This window comes from Hippichthys cyanospilos, chromosome 20 (assembly GCF_059441005.1).
Source record: "Hippichthys cyanospilos isolate Australia breed blue-spotted pipefish chromosome 20, RoL_Hcya_1.0, whole genome shotgun sequence".
Classification (NCBI taxonomy): Eukaryota; Metazoa; Chordata; class Actinopteri; order Syngnathiformes; family Syngnathidae; genus Hippichthys; species Hippichthys cyanospilos.
In genome coordinates this window covers 7,640,792-7,663,864 of record NC_142388.1, presented here as the reverse complement: position 1 = coordinate 7,663,864, position 23,073 = coordinate 7,640,792, and the positions used below count along the sequence as shown (strand labels likewise).

Here is a 23,073-nt window from a genome sequence, read left to right as displayed (position 1 = left end):
AACTTTTTTTTTTTTCCAAACAATGAATTCTGTGCCCTTTCACTAGTAGCGAATAAGATTAATATTGCATTTTGGGGATGGAAACCTATTTCTATCTAAATCTTATCTCTGGGGATGGCTATTTTGACACTCACTGTCGACTGAAAATGACCACACTTGCGCAGGGCTCAGATAACAACAAATCCCCTATTTTCCGAGTTTGGTCATGTGACTAACTGTCTGTGACTAACCATTATTGTTCGCGACCTGAGCAGCCTTAATGCCATCTTTAGTGGACAACAAATGTTTTTTCAATATTTCCTTCATTGGCTTAAGGCATTTGCTCCTTTTTAAGTTTGCAACTATCACTTCTTCAAAGCGATCTTTAATTGCTGCAGTGTTTGAAGAAGAGTTTGCTGCATTTTTTTGTCACACAGGCGTGGATAGCACACGCCTTGAATCATCCACACTTACATCTTGCACTGTCCCTATGACACTGCTGACAGATGGTGCCGAATGTCTGGGACGCGATACCAGCTTTTCCTCCTGTGGATGATTTGCCGTTTTTATCGACATCCAAAATAACGTGAGAAAATGTCATCTTTATACATACGCTTGATGAATTATATTTTGCCTTTCAAATCGGTTCATCCTATATTTATCGTTTCGTTTGTGTAGTTTTTAATAAACTGCAGTGGCTCACCAGACAACCCATCAAATTATTACATCTCGTTTGAAAAAAAAAAAAGATTGGCCACCCACCTCTGAGTCCACATGCACAGCCAACAAACATTGCGTTCCACCTCCCCTCTCCAATGATTACCTCAAAAGCTCTTGAGTACTGACCTTTTCTGCAGGTACCAAGCAGAATACTAATACAAGCAAGACTCTTCCATCCTGCTTGCCGTGTCCTGATATAGATTGGCGAATATTGAACCATGGCCCTTGAAAATAGCTGCTTTATTTAGATTGAGCTGTTAACACAAAGTTACTTCCCAAGAAGTGCATTTATAAACGGGACACCATGGTAAGAGTTTATCCAATGATGTTGTGAGGAAAGATGATATAAACACAGTTGCGAATCAACATGCAAAGTCACAAATTTAAGAAATAATAAAAGTTCAAGATTTTGTGTAGAGGCACGATTGGACCGTGGAAGCAATAGAATCTGAATTCTGCATGAATCTTATGAAGGAAGGTAGAGCAGATGTGTGTATATGGCTATTCCTAGATTGGCAGTTGCATATTGAAACAACTCTAAATTATTTACAGCCGCTCGACAGAAGCATATTTAGATGGCATTACAATAATCTGCTTTAAGGGATGAGTGCAGATATACAGTAAGCATACTGGAGTGTTTACAGAAATGAAAGTTGTAAATTATTTCATTTTTTCTGTTGTTGCCACCTAAACAAGGATCAGATTAATGCAGATTCCTGTATGCTGATTAGGTTTTTTTTTTATGCATTGTTTGCTTGAGTTGTTGAAGTGGACAATGATTGGCTACTGTTATGTTTTGCGCAACTGAAGGAAGATATAAAAATGGAAAAGCACGAGAGGGTTCAACCAATGAATGGATGATAAAATGATTTTAAAAGACGCATAAAGGGAAAGTGATGTGATGTGTCTTCTTTGGAAGAAGGCGCTTGCTGACCAAAGAAGCAGCTCAAGTTCAGCTTACTACATAAATGCGAAGCACCTAGCTGCAGCCAAGGATAGCTAATGTTGTAAGAAAAGGCTCTTTGCCAAACTTAACTCAAGAACAACCTGCATTGGTGCAAGTATGTTTTATTTAACCTTTGTGGCATTGTGTTACAAATTATGGAAATTTGATTTTTTTTTTATATATCATAAAAGATTCAATAGGAAAAACCACATACAAAAAAGAATGCTATTTGCTCCTCCAATGAAATTAATTTTAATAAGTAAACTTGCTCCCAAAAATGTATTTCCCTTGATCCAAAATGAAACTGATTGACATCACTGCCTCGCCTGCTTCGTTTGAAAGGCAAGAATGACCATCACAGGGACCGTAATTTGTAGCCTTTGCTGCAAGGAATGTGTTATTATAACAAGCAGGCGAGTGGATTCTGCTGTTTGTTTTTTTAAGAGATTTATTTGATGTCATGTTACCCCTCTGAAGAATTTCACCAGCAGTGATTCAACAACACATTATTTTTTTTTTGGCCCACAATAGTTTGTCAAGATGTTCCCATTCTGAATTTGAGATGACCTGCTGTCTTTTATGCATCGTTTTTGTACATTTATATGTTTGTGACGTTTAATATGTCTGTTTCAGGGACAACCGGTGGGTCAGTGTGATTTCAATATCCGGTTGTTATGCATTGAAAAAGAGATCATTTCTCCGCGGATGGAAAAGATGAAGACTGGACAGATTGATAAAACAAAGGAGCCTTTCAGCGTCCGAAATAAACCGTTCTTCGACATCCAGGCATCGCGCAAGGTAAATCATTGAGAATTTCTTGACTAGTTATAAGCAATCATTAATCCAAACTTGTTTCTGATCAAACATGCACACGTACCACATGTGACATTTAATATATTTTATTGACAGGAAAACATGAAGCGTAGTGTCAGTATTCAAAGATGGATTTAGGTTCTTGAGAGATAGCAGGATAACAATCTGTAAATGTCAATAAAATTAGTGTTAAGAGTTTTATTTTTTTTAATAAAACATAGGCCACAACACCTCCTGTACCTGAGGCATTTTCTTTATTTAGTGGAGAGAAAGCAGGAGGTGATGTTTCCATAATTAGCATCCAAGGACATGGCAGAGGAGACAGATATATTCTGCCTAAGTCTACTAACATATTGTTTTCTTGTTTAGAAAGGATGTGTGTGTGTGTGTGTGTGTGTGTGTGTGTGTGTGTGTGTGTGTGTGTCTCATAAAAAAAAATGCCTCCAAGGCATTTAAAGTCCCTCTGTTCAAGTTTGTCCAACTAATTACATAAAATATTCCTCGTGTATCGAATATAAATATATCTTAGCTTTCAGTCTGCTAGCTTAATGCTAATGCTAACACTTTTTGAGAAGGACAACCAGAGTAAGGCATTTTTGATTGGGGAAAACACTGTATGATTTTTTTAAACCCAGGAACTGAAGATAATAAAAAAAAAAAACACACACAACAAGTATTCTCAACATAGTGTTCTTTTTTAGGAACATAGTAGAGCTTTATTCTAGTAGAGCTTTATTCTCAAAAAGTAATTATTTAATTATTTACTTAATTTCAAATACATTTTTCAAGTCTGACAGGGGCACGATGACAATTTAGGTCAGGCCGACTCATTTGTTAGGCTAATAAAATTGAATAGCCTTCTTAATATTATTATTTTTATGAACCTACAGTATATTTTCATGAAATGTTTAGGCAATTTAATCTTTTTTAAATGATGCTGTCCAATGATGCTACTTTTAATCATATTTTTAATGCTCGCATGCTTATTGTTGTGTCTTCACAAACCCAAAGATGTAATTGAGACCCTCTGCTTTTAATGATGAATAAAACAACACATTTTTGATCATAAATGGTGCAGCAACACATTTGAGCATTACCTGTAATAGCACACAGCAGCCGTAAATTCATTATCCACGACAAAAAGTGGAGATGAGCTGACATTTGATCTTGAGGGAAATTGAAGAAATACACCGGTTCTAACGTTGGGAAACAAAAGGAAAGAAAAACTCCCTCAAGCGTTTTGTCAGCAAACTAAATGCTCAGTTGGGCAGTCTGGCTAATGAGCTTGGCCTTGGCAAGAGTAAGCACATCTAAATATGTTTCATCACTCTTTGGAGTTGAAGCTGGAAAGATGTTTCGAATTACCCTCGGGAGGCTCTTTGGGGCTTATTCCTGGGAGGAGAAAAACTAAAACCCACCAGGGTCCACAAGACGTCTGTTGGTTGTGTTTGATGGCTGGATAAAAATGTTGGCCTTTCGGTCCAGGAGATGAAAACACACTCTAAGCTGCTTAGCCTTTAGGCAGTGGCGCTCATAAACTTTCTTGGAAAACTTTGATTGTTCCTTTCAAGAGTTCAGTTAAGGAGAGATTTTTACAATGGCGGGATGCTACTCGTGATAGTTTAAATTATGACTGCCCGTCATTTGCTAAGTGAACCATTTTAAGAGTGGGAATCAAAAGTGACTGACAATTCAATTCATTTTTGGGAGTCCGATTTCTTGGTAGAAATTATACACATACTGTGATTAAACATCGTTAACAGAAAACATGCGATGTCATCCTCAGTCAACAGCTAGTGGAACAAAAAGTTTTGAACTCATTTTATGTGTATATATAAAAAGTGTTAGCATTAGCATTAAGCTAGCAGACTGAAAGCTAAGATATATTTATATTCGGTACACGGGGAATATATTATGTAATTAGCTTTCTACTGCTGGAAATGGTGAAATAATTCTTTTAAACCCTTAGTTTATTTCACCACTACGTTCTTATCATCATCAATCTTGCACCACCCCTAATTTTGGTGTAAATAATAATCAATGTGGAGCAGTACCATTACATTTCTGTCAAGCAATTTTGAAAAAGTAGTTGCTTTAAATCGTACTAAAAAGTAAATAAAGTAGTTGCTTTAAATCACACCATTCATTTTTTTAGGTATTTCAGTGATGGATGCACCTAAACATTTATCGACCAAATAAACGTTTCAATTATATTTTGCAAAGAGACCAGTATGACTGAGCAAGGGACTATTGCAATGTCACACACTGGAGGCAAAAAATTGTCAGCCAGCTGGAGTCAGAAAGCATCCCTAGGAAAAAAAAAAAAAAAAAAAAAAGTATTTATGATTGCAAGGGTGCTGAAGGTGAAGGTAGCATTAGGGACTTGAGAATAGAATAGTCAGCCCAAAGGGTGCCAGGCAGCACTTATGATCGTCTGTGCCTAGTAAATGCACAGTCATTTGCATGGAAATGCAATTTTTATTGCTAACTACGGTGTCTTCCCGCTTTGACTTATGGCACCATTGTCTTCACCTGCCTCATTTTCATTTAAAAAATAAATAAATGTCCCGTCATAATCCCCTTCTTCTTTTATCATGTTGATTATCTTTGTCATATAATCTTCACCACCTAGGTCTCAATCGGGCTGTCCCTTTGGAAAAAATGTCAAAGTGCAGCTTTTATCCCCTAAAATGGGCTTTAGCCATCATCAAAGGTGTACTCTTACTTTAACATCAGGTCCCAGGGAGGTCAGAGCACAATTTATTTGATGTTTTGCTCGAGCAGAGATCAATTGGAAACCTTGGCCCCGCGCTTGCACTAATGATCGGCGATTATGGGTGGGATGAGATTTTACAAGCATGTCTTGTGGTGCCAAAATTGCTATTTAAACATTTGACAATTTAAATGTGGAACTATGAATGGTTCTGTTATCTACATTACATTTTGAGGGGTCATATCTCTTCCCGCCTTGGGTCCATCAGAATATTAAAGTCACTGGAGCTTCATCGGTTCTTTTGTGCTGATCAGTGACCATCTGGTTCCATACAGCCATATCTCTGTTATATGGGATGTTAATGTAGGGGAACTGGTGTCTGACGCCCATTCATAGGAGAACAATACTCCACTTTATGATATGTTGATGGCAGATTCCTGTTGGGGGGCAATTCAGTCGCATGCCGGAAATGTGTGCTGGCCTTTGTCCTTTGCTAGGTTGATGTGTTTCGTGGCCGACACTTGGACATTACAGGTCCTCATTTCCGCTCCAAATGACTCCATTTATTCATTTTGCTTCCTCCGCTCACCCAATTACCCTACAGACCAGTTTGGCATACATGATTTCGACATTTACGCAGCCGTGACATGTTTGGGGGGTTTGGATGGAATTAGGTGGAGAAATTCAAAAGCACCCTCACAGTGAAAGGACTAGGTTGCGTTATTTTTCCTTTGGGGGGTGTTTTTCTGCCATTTTTTTGTTCCCGAAAGGAATGTCCTCAGTTTAAGTCCCACCAGAGTCCCAATGTCCATAGTGAAAAGTGAGAGCACCAATTTGGTATTACAATTGTGAGCCAGGTTATATCTGTCCCCCACCCCACCCCCCAGGGCATTTGGAAAAGTCTTTATGCCTCTATTGTTGGTTGCCTTAAAATGTGTAATACTCACTCACCATCTGGTCTGGTTGTACTTGCTTCCTGAAATGCAGCCTTGGCAAATATTTTGATCGTCCCAAGTTTATTGTCTAACTGTGCTACCAGCATCACTCGCAACCCATCTGTTGCAAGTGAGCTAATTCAATGGCCATGATGGGATTTTATTTACTCAGAGAACTGTTCATGCCCATGTAATAAGGAGACCCCGATGACAGATAGGAGATTTGGAAAAATAAACACAGAAATTGTTGCAGAATGACAGTCATTCATAGCATTTGCGATACATTTTTTTCCTTAAAGTTTGTTGGTCTTTTTCGCTTAATCCAGTAAGTGGTGGTTTGAGATACAAGTGACTTAAAACTACCAACTTTGTCTTAACTCTTAACTCCCAGCAAATTTAATGTCTCCGTTTTGTCTTTCCCGTAATATTTTATAAATTAATGGTTGTCAGAGATATGCAGCAAATTCACCCAAAGGTTCATCCTGATATGATACATGTGAATGAGTAATTAAAAAAGACTGATGGCGTATCTGATTTTAATAACGAGAAAACTTGCATTAGAAAATTACCCATAAAACATGTGATGTTAATTTCCCTTCAATACCCTGGTCATATATCATGATTAATTAAATAGGAATAACTATCCAAAAAATGTGATTGGTGATTGTAAATGACCCATGTTTCATATTAAGACCTTTTAGTGCCTGCATGTCTCAGGAGTCTGTGTGTGAAATATTGGTCCCTACATGGAAATGTTTTTTTTTTCCCCTCAACGAAGATTATTGTTGAAAAGGGGTTTATAATGATTTTTCTTGATATTTTTGTCAGATTGCACCAGATTACAGAATTCCTATGCAGCCTGTGTGTGTGAGAGAGAGAGTTTGTACTGTTTACTTTACAGTATACTGTGTATTTCATGTGGCATTAACATACACACAGGCTCCATCTCCATCCATTTTCCACCCGTGTACCACCAAGTTTATGATTGTGTGTACATGCCAAAATATCACAATGTCAAATAGAATACCATTCCATGTTCTCTTACCCAGTGGTTCTCTGGGGTACCTCTGGGGGTACTTAAAGGAACTTCAGGGGTACTGAGATTTGAAATGAAACAAACAAACATGCAAAAATCCTTTAAAAATATTGATTGTATTATTTAGTTGTTTTAGGAAGATATACATGCATAAAACACATTTTATGTTCAGTAGGTTATTCTAATTCATTATTGTAAAAAGGCCGTTTCTGACCCATACTAAAATGGTTCGACCCAACTTGCATAACAAATGAATTGTGATTAATTTTGGTCAATTTTGTGATTTCTTTTTAAAAATCTTAATGGTTTGACGGCACCAATAAGAAAAGTGACTGATCGGCATATGTCAGCCATAGCTGATCGCAAACCCGCCACCCACAACTTGTGCTGCGGACAACTAGAGACCAGGCTATGTGCAGTGTAACGTCCCCTCCCATTTTCTTTAACACTGCACATTACTTTGACACATTCTGGTGTCTTCCTATTATTTTGTCACACATGACTCCAAATCCTCTTTTTCTCCTGCCAAAGCTGGTGATTTGTGTTGGCAAATGGACTGTACAAGACATCGATTACCCCTCTCTGGCGTGTCTCATTATGTGAGTGTGATCTGTCTGCAGCTACCTTGTGGCTCACTGACCTCACACTTCTGCTGTCACGTCCTTCGCTTTCGTAGATGGAAAAATAAGACCTTTGCCAGGACCTTCCTGTCCTATGGCAAACACACCGCTTCACCCGATTTCAATATCTGCACCCACTCAAAGGATATTACGCAACAAATGAAGCGCAAACATCAAATTTGGCATTCACCGGGGAGAAAAGGTGAATACTCCACGCCTCATCAGCAATAGCTGTTATACTTTAACAATATCCATTATTGCTTTATTATTCCCATTTTGCACATTTCCCTTTTTGTCTTTCCCGCCACAGAAATTGGTTTGCAAGATTGAACGTGTTGTTTCTTTTTAAACGACCTAAATGTATCAAAATGAACGGCTCCCAACATTTACTGACTGCAGTTACTGATAACAAGAGTTATAGTCCAAAACCAGGGCGCATTGGTAACCCTACATATGCTGTATCTTGCGGGCTTATTGTTTAATAGACAACTATAAACTGGCTTTGCACGGCCATTCATAATAAGCTTGAGAGGAGCCTCTAAGCAACAACAGCCTGGTACCTGGACTGGAATATCAATCCATCTGTCTCCGCCTTTGATTCAACCCCCTACACACAAGCCCCCCTGTGCAGAGGGTGAACGGACAGCACAAGGACACAAGAACACGCAGACCTGAGGAATGAAAACTGTATAGTATTAGTTGACGTTTGTCCTACTTGGACACCAAAAATTTGCCTTTGATTTCGATCCTTGCGAGCATCCTGCATTTCGCTGTTGTCTTTTCTCAGTCTCTAAGACGATAGATTTGTCCTGAAGGTGAATGGCATAAATCATCAATCTGCTGTCCCGCTATAGCTCAAGCATACATATTCATTGTGTCCTTTAGTGAGACCAAACGTCAAATATAAACTGACATTAATCATTTAGAAAATTGAGTGTCATTCTCTCATGGCCTGATTTACTAAGATCCCAAGTAGCAGTCACTAAATTCTGTGTTCACTCTGTTGGTGAGTGTGGTCTAATAAGATTGCGATCTTTTACAAAGACACAAACAACAGGCACTTAATCACACACTCATCAGATCTACGCTTTAGGTAGGAAAACATCAAATTAAATTGGAAGTAATGGAATTGTTAGTGGAGGAAGCAAGCAAACACAAGTATGCAAACTTTGCAAGAAAGTATTTTTCTCGGAATTTGTTAACAATTATTGTTGTTTATTTTGTATTGTTTTGAGATTTAGTAAAAAAATAATTCATGTTACACAAGAGTGATCAATATTGGACTCATTTCACTTTTTGAAACAGATTCTGTCACTGGTCATTGTTTTGACAAGTTCAATGCAAATTTTCTGATTAAATGCAAAAGGTAATCAAACAACTTTCATGAAGAACGGACAGAAATCAGAATAATTACTGTTGAGAAGCTGAAATTTGTGGATTTCAATTTGAAGGTAAACATCGGCTCTATACATTACACTGTTTTAAATGTTATTTGATTCAGCTATAATAAATTCCTAGCGTATGAGATATTGGATCAGTAGTTGATAGACTAATTGATTCTAAAAATATTTGATAGTGACAATTGAAAATAATTATAATGATTATGAGAGGGTATGACTCCGTCTTGTGACTGGCTCAGAATCAAACTTACTGTATTTTCCGCACTATAAGGCGCACCGGATTATAAAGCGCACCCCAAATTAATGACATTTTTTAAAAAATTTTCCATATATAAGGCGCACCCTCAATTAATGACATTTTTAAACTTTTTTAACTACAATATAGTAATACTCAAAGTAATAACAACAACTCAAATAATAACTCTCAATAGCATAAGTCAATGTCAACATGACCAACCTTGTTCAACTGTAAACACACAAAAGAAAAAAATAAAGCTTACTTTTTCAGTTCATTCCCCATCTACCAATCTCAATATTGATCCATATATAAGGCGCACCATCAGCTTTTTAAAAAAAAATTATAAGTCTTTTAGGTGCGCCTTATAGTGCGGAAAATACGGTACTTCAAACATTGCATTGCTCGATTGCTAAGATAGTTTGTTGTTGTAGTTTGTATAGTTGATAAAGAGGATGATTTACCTTATTCATCTCATTTTGCTCAAGTTTGATAAATTACATTGCACATGCAAAACTCCTGGTTAGTGGATCTGATACAACATCTGTTTACATGAGTAAACAAGTGCAAACATTTAGTACGTATTTCACCCTCTCCCAGAGCCTCTTGTCCCATCCTGTGTGCCCTGACAGGTTGATTTCTTAATGTGGCTTTGTTTAGTTTCAACCCCACCCACACAGCCCTCCTGTTGCGCGCCCCGCTTTGTTTCCTTTCCAAAGAGCTTTAATGTGAAAGCACTTCCACTGCTCCCTTCTCCACTTAATCACTTCAAGGTACTTCCTTACAGAAGGTGGGTGTTTTGAGTGGAAGTCTTATTTCTGCTCTTCTCTCCATCCAAGTTCACCGTGTTGAGCGAAAGCGGTGGGTGGCTGTGCTAAGATGGCAAGAGAAGTGAAATGGAACTCCTAGATCTTGCCGCCCACTTGCCATTCCCGCATAAAGAAACCATTTCTTTGTAGTCTGGCTCTCTGCCGTCTCCGTGTCAGCGCGATCGTCAAGTTTGGTGCGATCGGTTGTGACTCATTCATCACCCTCAAGAGTACCGATGTGTCTTGATATTCCTCCACAAATACAGCGGAGAAGAAACATATTTTTGGAGTGGTTTAAGTGTTTGCGGCAGGGCATACTCTTGATTTTTTCCGTCTGCCCTTGTGACACACTGCGGCGGCATTGGCTGCTTCTAAAAATGTCTTGAAAGCTTTCTCTCACAATGTCTTCTGTACTTACCATGAAAGGAAGCCCGTCATCAGCGACCCTCAGCCTTGTCTTTGATAGGAAACGACATGATTTGTCAAGAATACATTAAATTCAAATGTGGTTATATTATGCCATGATTTGTGGTTCTTGCGACTGCAGTTATTAGTTTGGCTCAGTGCGGAGACAGGACGGATGATGATCTGTCTTCTCCTGCGTTTGCGAGCTCCTCACTTTATCAGATGAAACCGACTCGTCACGTGCTTTCTCAACGACTGTGCGCTCCCTGATTGAAATGTCAGCTCTCTACAAGAGTGGAGGGACGCTGATTAATTTATGTTAATGTTGTCTATTTTGTCTTGATTACTCGCTTCATTATTCAGTTATTGAGTCCCTCTGCGTGAAGAAAACAATCTTTTTAGGAAGAAGAAAAATGACTGTTTTCGTGTGTTTGCGGCATGTAAACAAATGTTTCTAATTGACCACTGGGCCATCTGCGTTCAGAAAAGTCTTTATGAGATGAAAATCAAACCTCCTAACGGATATGATAATCAAATATAAATTAGAAATCTGTTTAATTCGACTGCGCTGTAAACGAGCAGATCCCTGAGCCTAGCGTTATCACAGAATACTAATTAATTAGATAAAAGACCTCTGCAAAAACAATACACTGGGGGTAATTCTGATCAATAATGAAAGCATAGACCTTTAAGGATGCTTATGTATGGAACATTAGTGGTCCAGACCAATGTAATGTTATGTAATCAATCTTTTACATGACGGGAATCAGGCATATGTTGCAGGGATTGGTTTTGAGTTGTTGACAGAAATCGATAGTTTTGACAAAGATGTCAATCTTTGCTTCAAAAATAGTCTCTTTTTTTTTTCCCAGCTGCATAAAAAAAATCTAATTCTAGTCAAAGTTATGCAGATAAGTCTTTTTGTAGATTACAGGCAGTTTATTCCATCTTGTTTGAAACGGCCAACTGAATTTGAATGCACCGTTTGTTCTGCCCTCACATTAGCAGCTAGCAAACTTGTTTCATACAAACAATGACAGCGTAAAAGGCAAATAGTTTTTTAGCATACTTCATTTTTTCATGTTTTTAGGACAGCCGGTGAGCCACGTAATTCATCAAGGCACAAAGTTCAGAATTTACCCCGTAAACAGCGATGCAAAAGTGCTTTTGTCGAGCTTTGTATTCGTCTCCCTTTGTGCTGCATTTATTGTTTGCCCTTTAGATTTTATCAATGCTTCCTTGTGATGTGCAATCATAAATTAGGTTGGCTTTTTCGTTTCACATTACAGAAAAAAAAAAATCCGAGCCATATGATACTGTTTTAAATTGATTTTCCATCCCCCTTCTAGCAGCAGTAGCCTGCTCCTCATACCACTGCTGGTCGAATTATGTACTTTCATATTTGTTCTTCATATCGGGTGTGTCGTCAACAGTGTCACCATTAACTTTGTCCATTTTTTGTTTATGGATAATAAAACACTTGATTGGAACATCTGTCCTTTCCTCAGCAAAAATAAGTTTACGTTTCTAAAAGTGTGCTCATGTTTTCCCCATTATTCAGTTTTCTGTCTTTATGACCTTTTTTTTGTAGTTTTATAGCACTATGCTGTGTTTATGCTTTGCGTTTGAGGTAGCGGGATTTTTATTGTGCAATATTGCGGCTTCCCCGAGGCTGCTGGTGTTCTAACTTCTAATACAAATAGTATCTGATTCTGCTGTGCTTAAATGAAAGACATGAAATTCATCCCTTATATGCTTCACCCATCATTAATTTGGCAAGGTTTTTCATTTATAAACAGCTACTACTTTTCTCAGAACCCTTTCTAATTCACGTTTCAGGAAAAGCTCCCGATTTCTTTGTTTCGGGTTAATTTTGCCTGACTCCCATTTTGTTTTTTCCTTTTGTTTCAGCTCTTGGAAGGCAGTTTTACATCTCAGGTGAGCCATGAAGTTGATGGCCTCATCTTCCAACCATGTGGGGTGAGTAAGGTCCACTTGATAGTGCTATGATGATAACGCCGCAAGTTTTTAGCCAAACATTTTCACCAAGCGGCTGCTTTTTTTTTTTAGTCATCTTGCTGCACAGTTAAATCCTAGAGTACATTTAATGAAATGTGCGCTTGGATTCACTAGTGTCTAAGTGTAAAGTTTACTGTTCAGGCAGGGAACAAGTATCGTTTTTTAGAGTAAAATGCACTCCATGAAATGTTCTGTGTGGTCCTTTGTTGTTATCACTATTGTAAATACATGAATGGAAATAACACTCTCCGCAAGATTTGACAGTAACACTGTCACACTGTGTATGACTTGTTACAAGAGAAACAGCTACATTGTTGTGTTGTATAACAGAACAACAGAAATGTACTTTTTGTTTTTCGTGGAATTTTTACTGTCAACTGCACATAAAGGCGAGAGTTGACTTTAATTGCTAACGCCACTATTTTGATAGTGCTAATGGCAGTACCGCTATTCCAAAGCTTTTAAATGATAACCACTATCTGAGTGGGGAAAAAAATCTATACAATCTGTACAATACAAAACTCAAGAAAGAAAAGCTTGCACACAACCATTAGATAATTGAATCCAACATATATCCACAATTTAGCTCTACCTAAATTTTATGTCAATAACAATAATATATATATTTTTTTAACGCTAATGTTATGTTGGATCTAATTAAACATTTTCCTCAACTTTTCCTAATGAACTCAGCTGATTTTGACCTGGGTAAATCAGTTAGATTCACATTAGTAAAGTATATCTTCAGCTCATAACATTTTGTTTATTATCCACGAATGCGCCATCTGTTTTTTTTTGTTTTTTTTTTACATTAGTGCTGCAATGATTGGCTCCATCATTCTTTCAAAGCAAAATGAATTGAGCGGCGTGTTCCAATTATCACATGATATAAACACTTCATAGTGAAATATCTTTGGCTGTTCAGAGCCAGAGGGCACTATACCGGCACCTCTTCAATTTCTTCCAGGCGCAGGTCGAGTTTTCTGCTTTTGCGTGAGTCTGGGGATCGGTGTACATACGGTTGCCCCTTTACACCCAATTCTACCATGCGCAAACTCTAATAAATTACCAAAAAATAGTGAAAACTCCAACCAGGTGCACTTTTAGACTGTACACTGCACCAGAACTGCACCTGAACACCAAAATATAGCCCAATGTGCTGAAATTCACATGAGCATGTTTGTTTGGCAATGCACTACCATGACATTCAATCACATCATAAATCATGATAGATTTTCTACCCTAAATTGTTTAAATATATTGGCTTTTCCATATCATCAATGCCACAAGGGCATGACTGGTAAGCATTCATAAGATGCTAGCTACGTGTGGGAAAAAAAAAAAGAAGTAGCTCAAGGTCTTCTCTTGGGAGATATAATTTTCTGCTTTGTGAATTCTCCCAACAACACCTGCTTATACACCTGTTTCTGAAAACGTATCAGATCCCTGGTTGATGAATACTGTGTTCGACTGAAAGTTGTATTTTCTTTCATGCAAAAACATGACGGTGATTTAATACAGTTTTATGGGAAATGTTTTGATTTTTATGTAATTGTTATTAATCAAGTTACCTTAGTGCAGTACTTCTCAATTAGAGTTTGCAAAGCCCCCCAGGAAAGAGAAAACCTTTCATGCGTCCCCCAATCCCTGCGCCAACTATAAATATGACTATCATCCGTAAAAAAAAGAAAATGTATATCTAAAACTGTATCATTTTTGATATTAACAAAAGAAAAAAAGCAAGATTATGGGTGTAATACATTTCTACACTGCGGCATATTACAACCACAGTAATTACATTGTCAAAATCATCAGTGAGCAAATCATCGTTTTCGTAACGGAAGTAATGATGTAGGATATGTAGGATTTTCTAGAAATAGTATCTGTGATAATTGAGGATCGCAATATTTTGTCCCCGGTAATATTTGTATCGGGAAAATACGGGAAATACAATGAAACTCGAGTTGGAGTATGCGTTTCCATGGTGAGCATCAAACATTTCCCCTGGGGGGGTGACATTAAGAGCTACAGTATGAGTCCATATTGTGCCTCCTACTGTGAAATATTATTTACAAATAAATGCTTACGTATAAAGGCTAACGGATTTGTCCTGCCGTGTCAATCAATAAAGTGTGTTACAAGTAAAAGGTCAGAAAAGTAAATGCATTTTAATGAGCGGATTTATTGAGTGAGTCAAGATCGTGTTTCCTCATGTAAATTGGCGGAAACCCTGACTGATTTCATCACTGTTGCAGATAGACTTTCTGGCTGAAATGCAGCCGCCTGCCGTCCCCCAAGTGGAGATGCTGCAATGAGATTTAGATTTATAGATTTGGAATAGACCTAATACCTGCAGGTCACGTACAACACCACAAATGCATTATGTTTCCTATGATGATATGAAGCAAAAGAAACCCGAAGGACGTACAGCCGCAGCGTTTGCAACATTTTTTGCTATTCACCAGATTCGATCAATCAAATTCACCAAGCCGGCATTGAAAATATCAAAACAATTGCCGATAGCATCAAAGTTCCTTCTATGGTTCTAAATTCAAACACGATTTCTTGTTAGGATTCTGCATAGTTATTGCATTCAAATATGCAAATATTTCTTACTCTTTTATATTCATATATTTATGCTTATTTGACACACACACACACAAAGTGTGTTATTTCACGAAATATGAACAGGGCGTGTAGACTTTATATTTCCACTGGAATGAAATTCACTTTGGTAAATTTTGACCAAAATAATCGTGATTATTATTTTGGGCAAAACCGTGCAGCCCTATTTCCCAGTATCTTTGACTCCTAGTTTTCCCTTTAGAGTCACCGACAGTCATAATACAATTGAACTGAAAAAAGTCATTTTTCCTCAAATGTAAGGGTGTTTTTAGTATTCTGTAAAAGGATATTTAGTTTGAGATTTCCTCATATGTTGCTTTGTATTTTAAACAATGGATGAAACCTTTATTGTTAGTCGTATTAACTATGGCACCATTTTATAGGCCGCGTGTGTCTCCTAAACTACACCCTTGCATTAAGGGCACGCATAGCATAGCTCTTAACAAAAGACCTCACTGCAGCATTTTATAGCCTTAAGTACATTTTCATATAAGGTAAAGAAGCCGGCACTGCCTGGTGCTCCAGTCACTTCCAAAGTCATCGGGCTTTGTCGCTCTCCACAGTAGATGTAATGTTAATCTTTTTTGTGTGCATGAGATTAGGCCTCGGGGTTAATCTTAGCAGGGTCTTGCCGCTGTGAGTGTCCATTAATATTGACACAAAGATTTTTACTGCAGCACTTGTGGCTTTCTTATCAGCTGCCGCAGAGCCACTTTGAGGCTTGGAGAACTGGAGAACTGGAGAACAGTTTGGAGAACAATAACCAATAGTTTTGCCTATTTTCTGACATGTATCAGATGTCAGTTATATAGGCATCAATACAGGCAGGAAAATGAAATAAATACAGTTCAAATAACAAAATATGGCTGCCACTATCGGATATTTTTAGAATTGATTCTGTCACTAATTTTGTCGATTAATCGAATAATCAGATGAAATTCAATTAATCATTTAAATTTATCCTGGTTACTGTTACACCAATCAGTGTGATTCCGTGCCCACTTTCACATTGTTTACTACATTGCGTACATTTGATTATTAAATTTCAATTCAAGTAATCATGACGTGATTAGTATATTAAAGTCCGGTGTTTTTCTAGTTTATCTCATTGTAACTTTTCTATGCAAAACACTTTCGAATCCACGTTCTCTCGCTGAATTTAATTACATAATATTCCCATATTTGTTGTTGCGGAGGTATACATTGTATATTTATGTAATTGAAAATGTGTAGACTGTAATCTACGATATTTACCTTAAAGGAAAACGTAAATGAATGCTTGCGGTGGCAATCCAGAAATTGCATTAACTAGCCATAAATGAGGCGCAATCTCCTCTTTGAAGGTTTTAATTATAAGTCACATAAGAGTCATTGAAAACATATTCATCCTTATAGAATTAATGTGCCTTGGCCCACATTTCATATTTCATTTTCTTTTTTGTCCCTTTTTCCTGCGGCATCGTGGAAACCATAGAGCGCTCTCTCTTTCTGCACAAATATGGATTGTAAAGGATCAAATGGAGGCAAGCTATTTCAGGACTTAAAAGGGGGTAACAAATCTCTGATCTGCAGCCGTTCAATAGCTTGTCACCTTTTCTGTTTGCAGCACTCTCCAGTTTCTACTATACACTCCGCCTCCCCCCTTTTATTTATTACCCCATGGTGACTTCAAGGAAGGGTTATGGTCAAGTCCCACCGACGATCCCGTTTACAGTAACAGTTGGGTTTTTTTGTTTGTTTGTTTTCTTCATTGGCGTTGACTACAAAAATGTAGGCCACTTTTCTTTTTATGCTAATCTTACTTATTCTCATCGACATGATGCCTTTTAGGAATTTATTTAGTGATGCAGTTGTCCCTCATGCAAGTGCAATCTTGTGTTTTGCCCCCCCCCCCCCCTTTTAACACTGAACATCGGGGTGCAAGATGTCTGGAAATAAGCGCTTGGAAAGAGAGCCAGTGTTGGATTTATTTAATTGCAAATGTATTCAAAGATATGCATATTCCAAATGAACAACAATCAGAAGAAGAACAACAAATTAACGGAACAGAATTACTCAAGAAAAACATGAATTTTATGATTTCTAATGTCGCATTTATGCAAGAAAATCGTTCTTGGATGCCTGAGACAAATTACCGCAGTTAACAATGTTAACACTTTCCAACCTTTTAGACAAAAATTAAACACGTCATCAACAGAGGCATTTTTAATTTCAGTACCACAGCAATGGATTTGAAAGAAAGCAATCACACAGCTTTTCATCCTTGACTTAATAGCTTTTACCAAAACATTCTATTTACAATTTTCGAGCTTCTTGACCTCTATTTTCTCAGGGGCTTAAACGCATTCAAATGCTATGACATGTTTTCATTGCAGCCAACCTTACTTGCTGCTCATTTGTAACTCTATTACCTTCGAATTTGATTTGAGTAAAAAGCACACTCTGTAAGATTTCTTTGCACTTCACATTTGTGGCCTAGCTGTTTAAGAATTTAAATGGGTACAGATGAGTAAAGATCCTTTTATGTAAATTTCCTCATTTTAATATATCACCTGTGCACAGATGTTTACGTATTATGTTTTGGGTTCTTTTTTAAATAAATTGCATATTGATGTTGGACATTTTTTGATTTGCGGTTTTATGGCCCGCTTTTAGATTGATGCACAGTCAGCAAAAAAGAGAATGTGTTTAAAGGGAATTGTACAAAGTGCATTGTCAGCCAAACGCTGTGCTGCCTCTTGCAGTCAACTTCTATGAAGTTTTCTAATTTTCATTTCAGAACTTTCCAACAAGAGGAAAGAAAACCAACCCAAGTCTACTATTTCATTTATTGAGGTGCCATCGAGTTAAAATGAATGAAAAAAATATGTGAAAAGATAAAAATGGTTGAAGTACTCAACAGTTAAATGAGATAGAGAGAGAGAAACAATTATTTACTAATGAAGCATTTTGCATGATCAATCAGACTGCAAACAAGCAGGCAATTTTTATTCAATCTGACATTACATGGAAATAATTTAGATAGACCTTCGACAAAGCTCGCTTTTCCACTTCACTAAGCAAAAGCTTTTGTATCGTAAAGTCTCTTATTGCTAAGGTCGAAAAATGCTAATGCGAGTGCCACTTAGTGCATGTTTACATTTAGGAATGCATTTCACACTCATGTGTTTAATCAGGTGTCTGATTGTGTTTCATCAGATTGCTTTTGTTATGGCTTTCACTTTGCTTGAAAGCGTAGAAAGTTGCAAAACACCTCATACTTCTGTGATTCTCAAGGATGTAGATGTTTAAGTCTTTTCTATTTGTATGCACTATGATCATAAATGCAAAATACTCAAAGAATCTATTCATCATAAATAATGCTTGTACACTTTGAAGCTTCTGAATAATCTCAGGACTAGAGTAAAGCATTATTTTTTGATTGTGTTCATCTCATTTCTAATCTATAAATTTATGATTTCTGTATGCTGATTAGATCCATTTTTGTGCGTCAGTTTCATCTTTACCCTGAAGTCAACACTGATCGGCTGTTATTGTTTTTGCCATAATCTGATGTAAGACGTGAAAATAGAGGTGTGTGTAAGAGTTGGCCGTCCGATAAATGGTGAATTTTAAAAGATGCATAAAGGGAGAGCGATGTAACTTTGTAAGAAGGAGCTCGCCGGAGAAGCAGCTCAAGTGTAGCTTACCACATAAATGCAAAGCACCCAGCTGCAACCACGGCCAAAGCTAACTCTAGCAGAAGAGATGCTTATATAGCAACGATAAAAAAGGTCTTTGCCACACTGAACTCGACAACACCCCACATTTAAGCAAGGCTGTTTTATTTGAATATAATTTTCTAATTATTTGACCGTTGACTAAAGTAAATTCAGACTAAAAGCCTAATTAGATCAATTAATTACATTAAGTATCCCCCATATCCCCATATTGTTATGTAATACTGTATTTTAATTCACCTTTACCTTTTTTTTGTTTTGTTTATCTGACATTTACATGCTGTTTGGAAGAAATTTAATCATGAGTTATCTAAGCTACTCAGTATTTGATTACTTTCTTCATTGAATACTTACTCATGTTATTGTATAAGATATGGTTATGTCGATGTTTTTCTTCTTCCACATGACAGATCAAACTGGTTCTTAGGCTGCAAATGTATTTTCCCCCCATATTATACAGCTCATTTCAAGTAATAACCATGACCGTATGCTCAACCATTTTCCTTTCTTAACTAAATCTGTAACTGTCGGGCAGACAGGGTGGCACTTGAGAAATTATGATTCGATAAATCAACAACCTGAAGCGAACATTTTTGTTGGAAAGTGAAGATGTTGAGCTTGCGGGCAGTTCATCTTTGTCCATGACAGAGCTGTTGCTGTGGAGGCGGCGTTAATGTCCCTTTGAAACCAGCAGCAGACTCTACAAAGGATATTCAATGTAGTTAGTTAGAGAGCTTGTATCATTTAAAGAAACTCTAGCTGAGTATGTCTTTTATGTATTTTCAAATCAAGGGAGTGCAAAACAACTTCTTTCAGTGTTCTTCAACAGTATAATCAATAAGAGCAGAAACCCCAAATTGATTTAGTCCTGTTGTGCAGTCTTATTGAGCCCAGGTACCCATATACATGAGAAAAGGGTCATGCCGCGCCACAAAAACAAAATTTGGACCTTTTTAATTGAACACTAAGGTGATATACTCATAAGAAATATTTATTCTGTTGCATGAATGACGGAAGATGAATTATTGTACCTGCCGCAGTCTAAATGAAGAGGATGTAATTGTACTGTACATCAGTAGCTTGGAGAAAAAAATCCACAGATATATTCATAATGAATAAATATGACATTTCTGAGACTTTATGTAAAAAGCCAGGGTTAAATAAAGTCAAGATGTTACATAATAGGTGTTAGCAACGTAATTGTGGCATTTAAAGGGATAGTCATTTTTTTGGCAGTAAAAAGTGAATATTTTGTCTATAAATACCTCATTTAGTACGAATACATTTTAGGCACTCCTATCTCTTAATACATGCCATCAGTGTCTGAGGTTTGAAACTTTAGATTAGTATCATCTGCCATCAAAACTATCAATACCTTAAAATAATGCCAGGTAAAGGCCTAATACCAATACTTGCTAACGGTACTGGCCCATCGCTTGTAAAATAAACATCATGAAATATAAAATGCCATCCTGAACTTTTTTTTCCCGTTTATTCCGAAACCACCGTATGCACTATAAAAAATGAATTGATCTTGCTATTTCCGTGCTTTTGAAAGGGATCCAAACGAGGGTCCAAGAGTTTATTGCAGATTTCATATTTGACAAGTATCAGCATGCTGTCTTGTCTACTCCTTGTGATTAATGCAATAATAACATCCAGTCTGTAGGTAAAGCCATATTTTTTTCATGTAACGCAACCGCACAGGCTCTCTTGAGGTACCCTGTCTGTTTTTCAGACATCTTCCCTCAGAGTATACTCTTGTTACTGGGCAACCTGACAGTGACAGAATCTTGTCATCTGTTCCCGCCTCCACCCACAATGCCTTTACATTTCATATCATATCCACCTAAATGTCACACGCACGCTAATAATGTGCTAGAGCAGTGGTTCTCAACAATTCTTTTAAGAGATGTACCCCCTGTGAAGTATCTTTTCAGCCAAGTACCCCTGAACTAGTGCAAAGCAGTTTTGGTTTAAAAAAAAAAAAAAAAAAAGACTTAAAACATCAGTGTTTGATTTATTAAACTTTAGACCCTTTCAAACTTCATTTTTATTGGTCCACATAAAATAATCAAACTAAAATGTCATATTTTGGATCATAGAAAAAAAATCTTAATTATTAATATTTTTCCACAAAAAATAATCAATATAAAGTGTCAAAACTATTCAAAAAATCATTTTAAATACATATTTGTCCACAGAAAAATGGCAAATATAAAACATTCTGTTTTGAAATTACAGTGCAAATCTGTTCACAAAAATAAACCATTACCTTAATTATTAATAAATATAAAAATAATCAACATAAAGTGTCAGACCTGTTCTCAAAAAGAAATAAATTTAAATAAATATTCCGCTATTGAAAAATATTTAAAGCTTCTTGTTTTGGCATGAAAGTCGAGAAAAATAATTCCATTTTTGGGATCATAGTAGAGATGTGTTCACAAAAGTAAATTATTTACTTGACAGGTAACGAGAGGTGGTGCATGACAAGTTGGGTGGAATAAAATTGAATAACCTACTGAACATAAATTGTTTATTGTATTGTATTGAAATCATATTGTGTCAATTTTACAAGAATCTACTTTTTAGGTGGAACGCTTGAATAAATTTTGCAAAGCCTTTGTTTACCATACTCCAGAAAGACCATTAAGTCTATTGTTCTACTTGGAAATTCTGCTCACAGATTGCTCAGCCAACTCTGCAGCGGTCTGGGCTTGACAAAGACTCACAGTGGCATAATGTAATCCTGTTTCATTAAAACAGTTGGACTATACGGCGGAAATGAAAAGTCTACACACAACGGCGCAAATTACCAAAAAAAAAATGAGCCCATGATAATTCGTTTGTGTAACCTGGGCAGCCTAATTGGGAAAAAGATGCTCGGTAAAATAAACAAGTTAGATAATAATTAATAATTAGTTGCCAATTAATCGATTGTGGTATGCCGACAGAGATACAAGCCCGGAAGGTGTGATGACATCCTAAAATGGAAGCCCCCAAACCTCAATTCAGTGGACTTTCGTCTCAAGATCACGAAAGTTGGAGGAGAAGGGTATGTAAAAACAGTGTCTTGATGTTGTCACTTTGTGTTTCGCACTCAAAAAGATTCCTTGCATCAACCACAACCTTTGTTTTTTCTTCACAAGAATCAATCTTTCCTCTCGTCTATTTCTCACACTTGCCCCCCCCAAACCCCCCAACTCTACCTCACCCATTGCCTTGGGGAGCAATTCCTCCTACGGAAAGACAGCAATAATGTACAGTTCCTTCCTTTTACCATATTCCTACAATATATTTGCTTTTAGAGGCTTTAAGTAGAGCACGGCTTCCTTTCACGTTTTCTCTCATTTTGTGGTCATCGTCCTCTGTAACATGAATTATTCAAATGCGCCGGTGCTTATCATTGTGCACCCCCGTCCGCCCGTAAGAAGAATTTTCTCTGCTGTAAGAGGCAATCATTCCCTTGCGGGTAATCACGGGTTTGCCATGTTTCTTGTATGTATTAGTAGAGGCTTGGAAATTGGAAGTGGTAGGTACTGGATAATTCCATTGAAATAACCTCAAATTGAGTTCCGGGTTCTTTTCAGCATTTGTAAATAAGGAATGTAAAAATGTACAGTTGTAGTGGCTTGCAACGTTGGCTGCATCCATTAAAATAAAAAGAGAGAGCGAGAGAACCTGCCAGCCAATTTTGAGCGCTGTGGCTGACCATGTCTGTGTTTTTTTTTTTTTTGATGTAATGACTTCCCATTTTAATGATCAAGCCACAGCTGCCCAAACCTTTTTACCGTGCATTCCTAGAAAAATGAACAAAAAAAAAAAAAAATCACGTATTTTAGTGTTTTTTGTGGTTATTTCATTTTTTGGTTGGGGGTTGCATTTGCTAATATTGTCTTGAATGAAAGCCTCCAAAATCAGTCATTATTGTAGCGCAGTACGTCAATTTTTTTTCACCCAAAATATTGCTGTGGTATGCCTTTTTTGCATTTTTTTTTTCGAAAGGATTCAAAACTCTTGATAGCCCCTGCTTTTTGGGGGGCAGTCTCTCTCCCTTGTCACCATTGCAACACTGCATACCACTAAAAGAAAAGTC

The 23,073-nt window shown here is 37.2% G+C and overlaps 1 protein-coding gene across 1 annotated transcript in view; it reads left to right on the top strand.

Annotated features, from left to right (window-relative positions):
* The window catches only part of rngtt (RNA guanylyltransferase and 5'-phosphatase), a 63,831-nt gene that overhangs the window by 22,391 nt on the left and 18,367 nt on the right, over positions 1-23,073 (top strand). Inside the window, exons 11-13 of the mRNA XM_088403614.1 lie at positions 2,279-2,443; positions 12,523-12,591; positions 21,932-22,032. Of these exons, the coding sequence (XP_088259740.1) occupies positions 2,279-2,443; positions 12,523-12,591; positions 21,932-22,032 (335 nt within the window). The remainder of the gene's footprint in view (positions 1-2,278; positions 2,444-12,522; positions 12,592-21,931; positions 22,033-23,073) is intronic.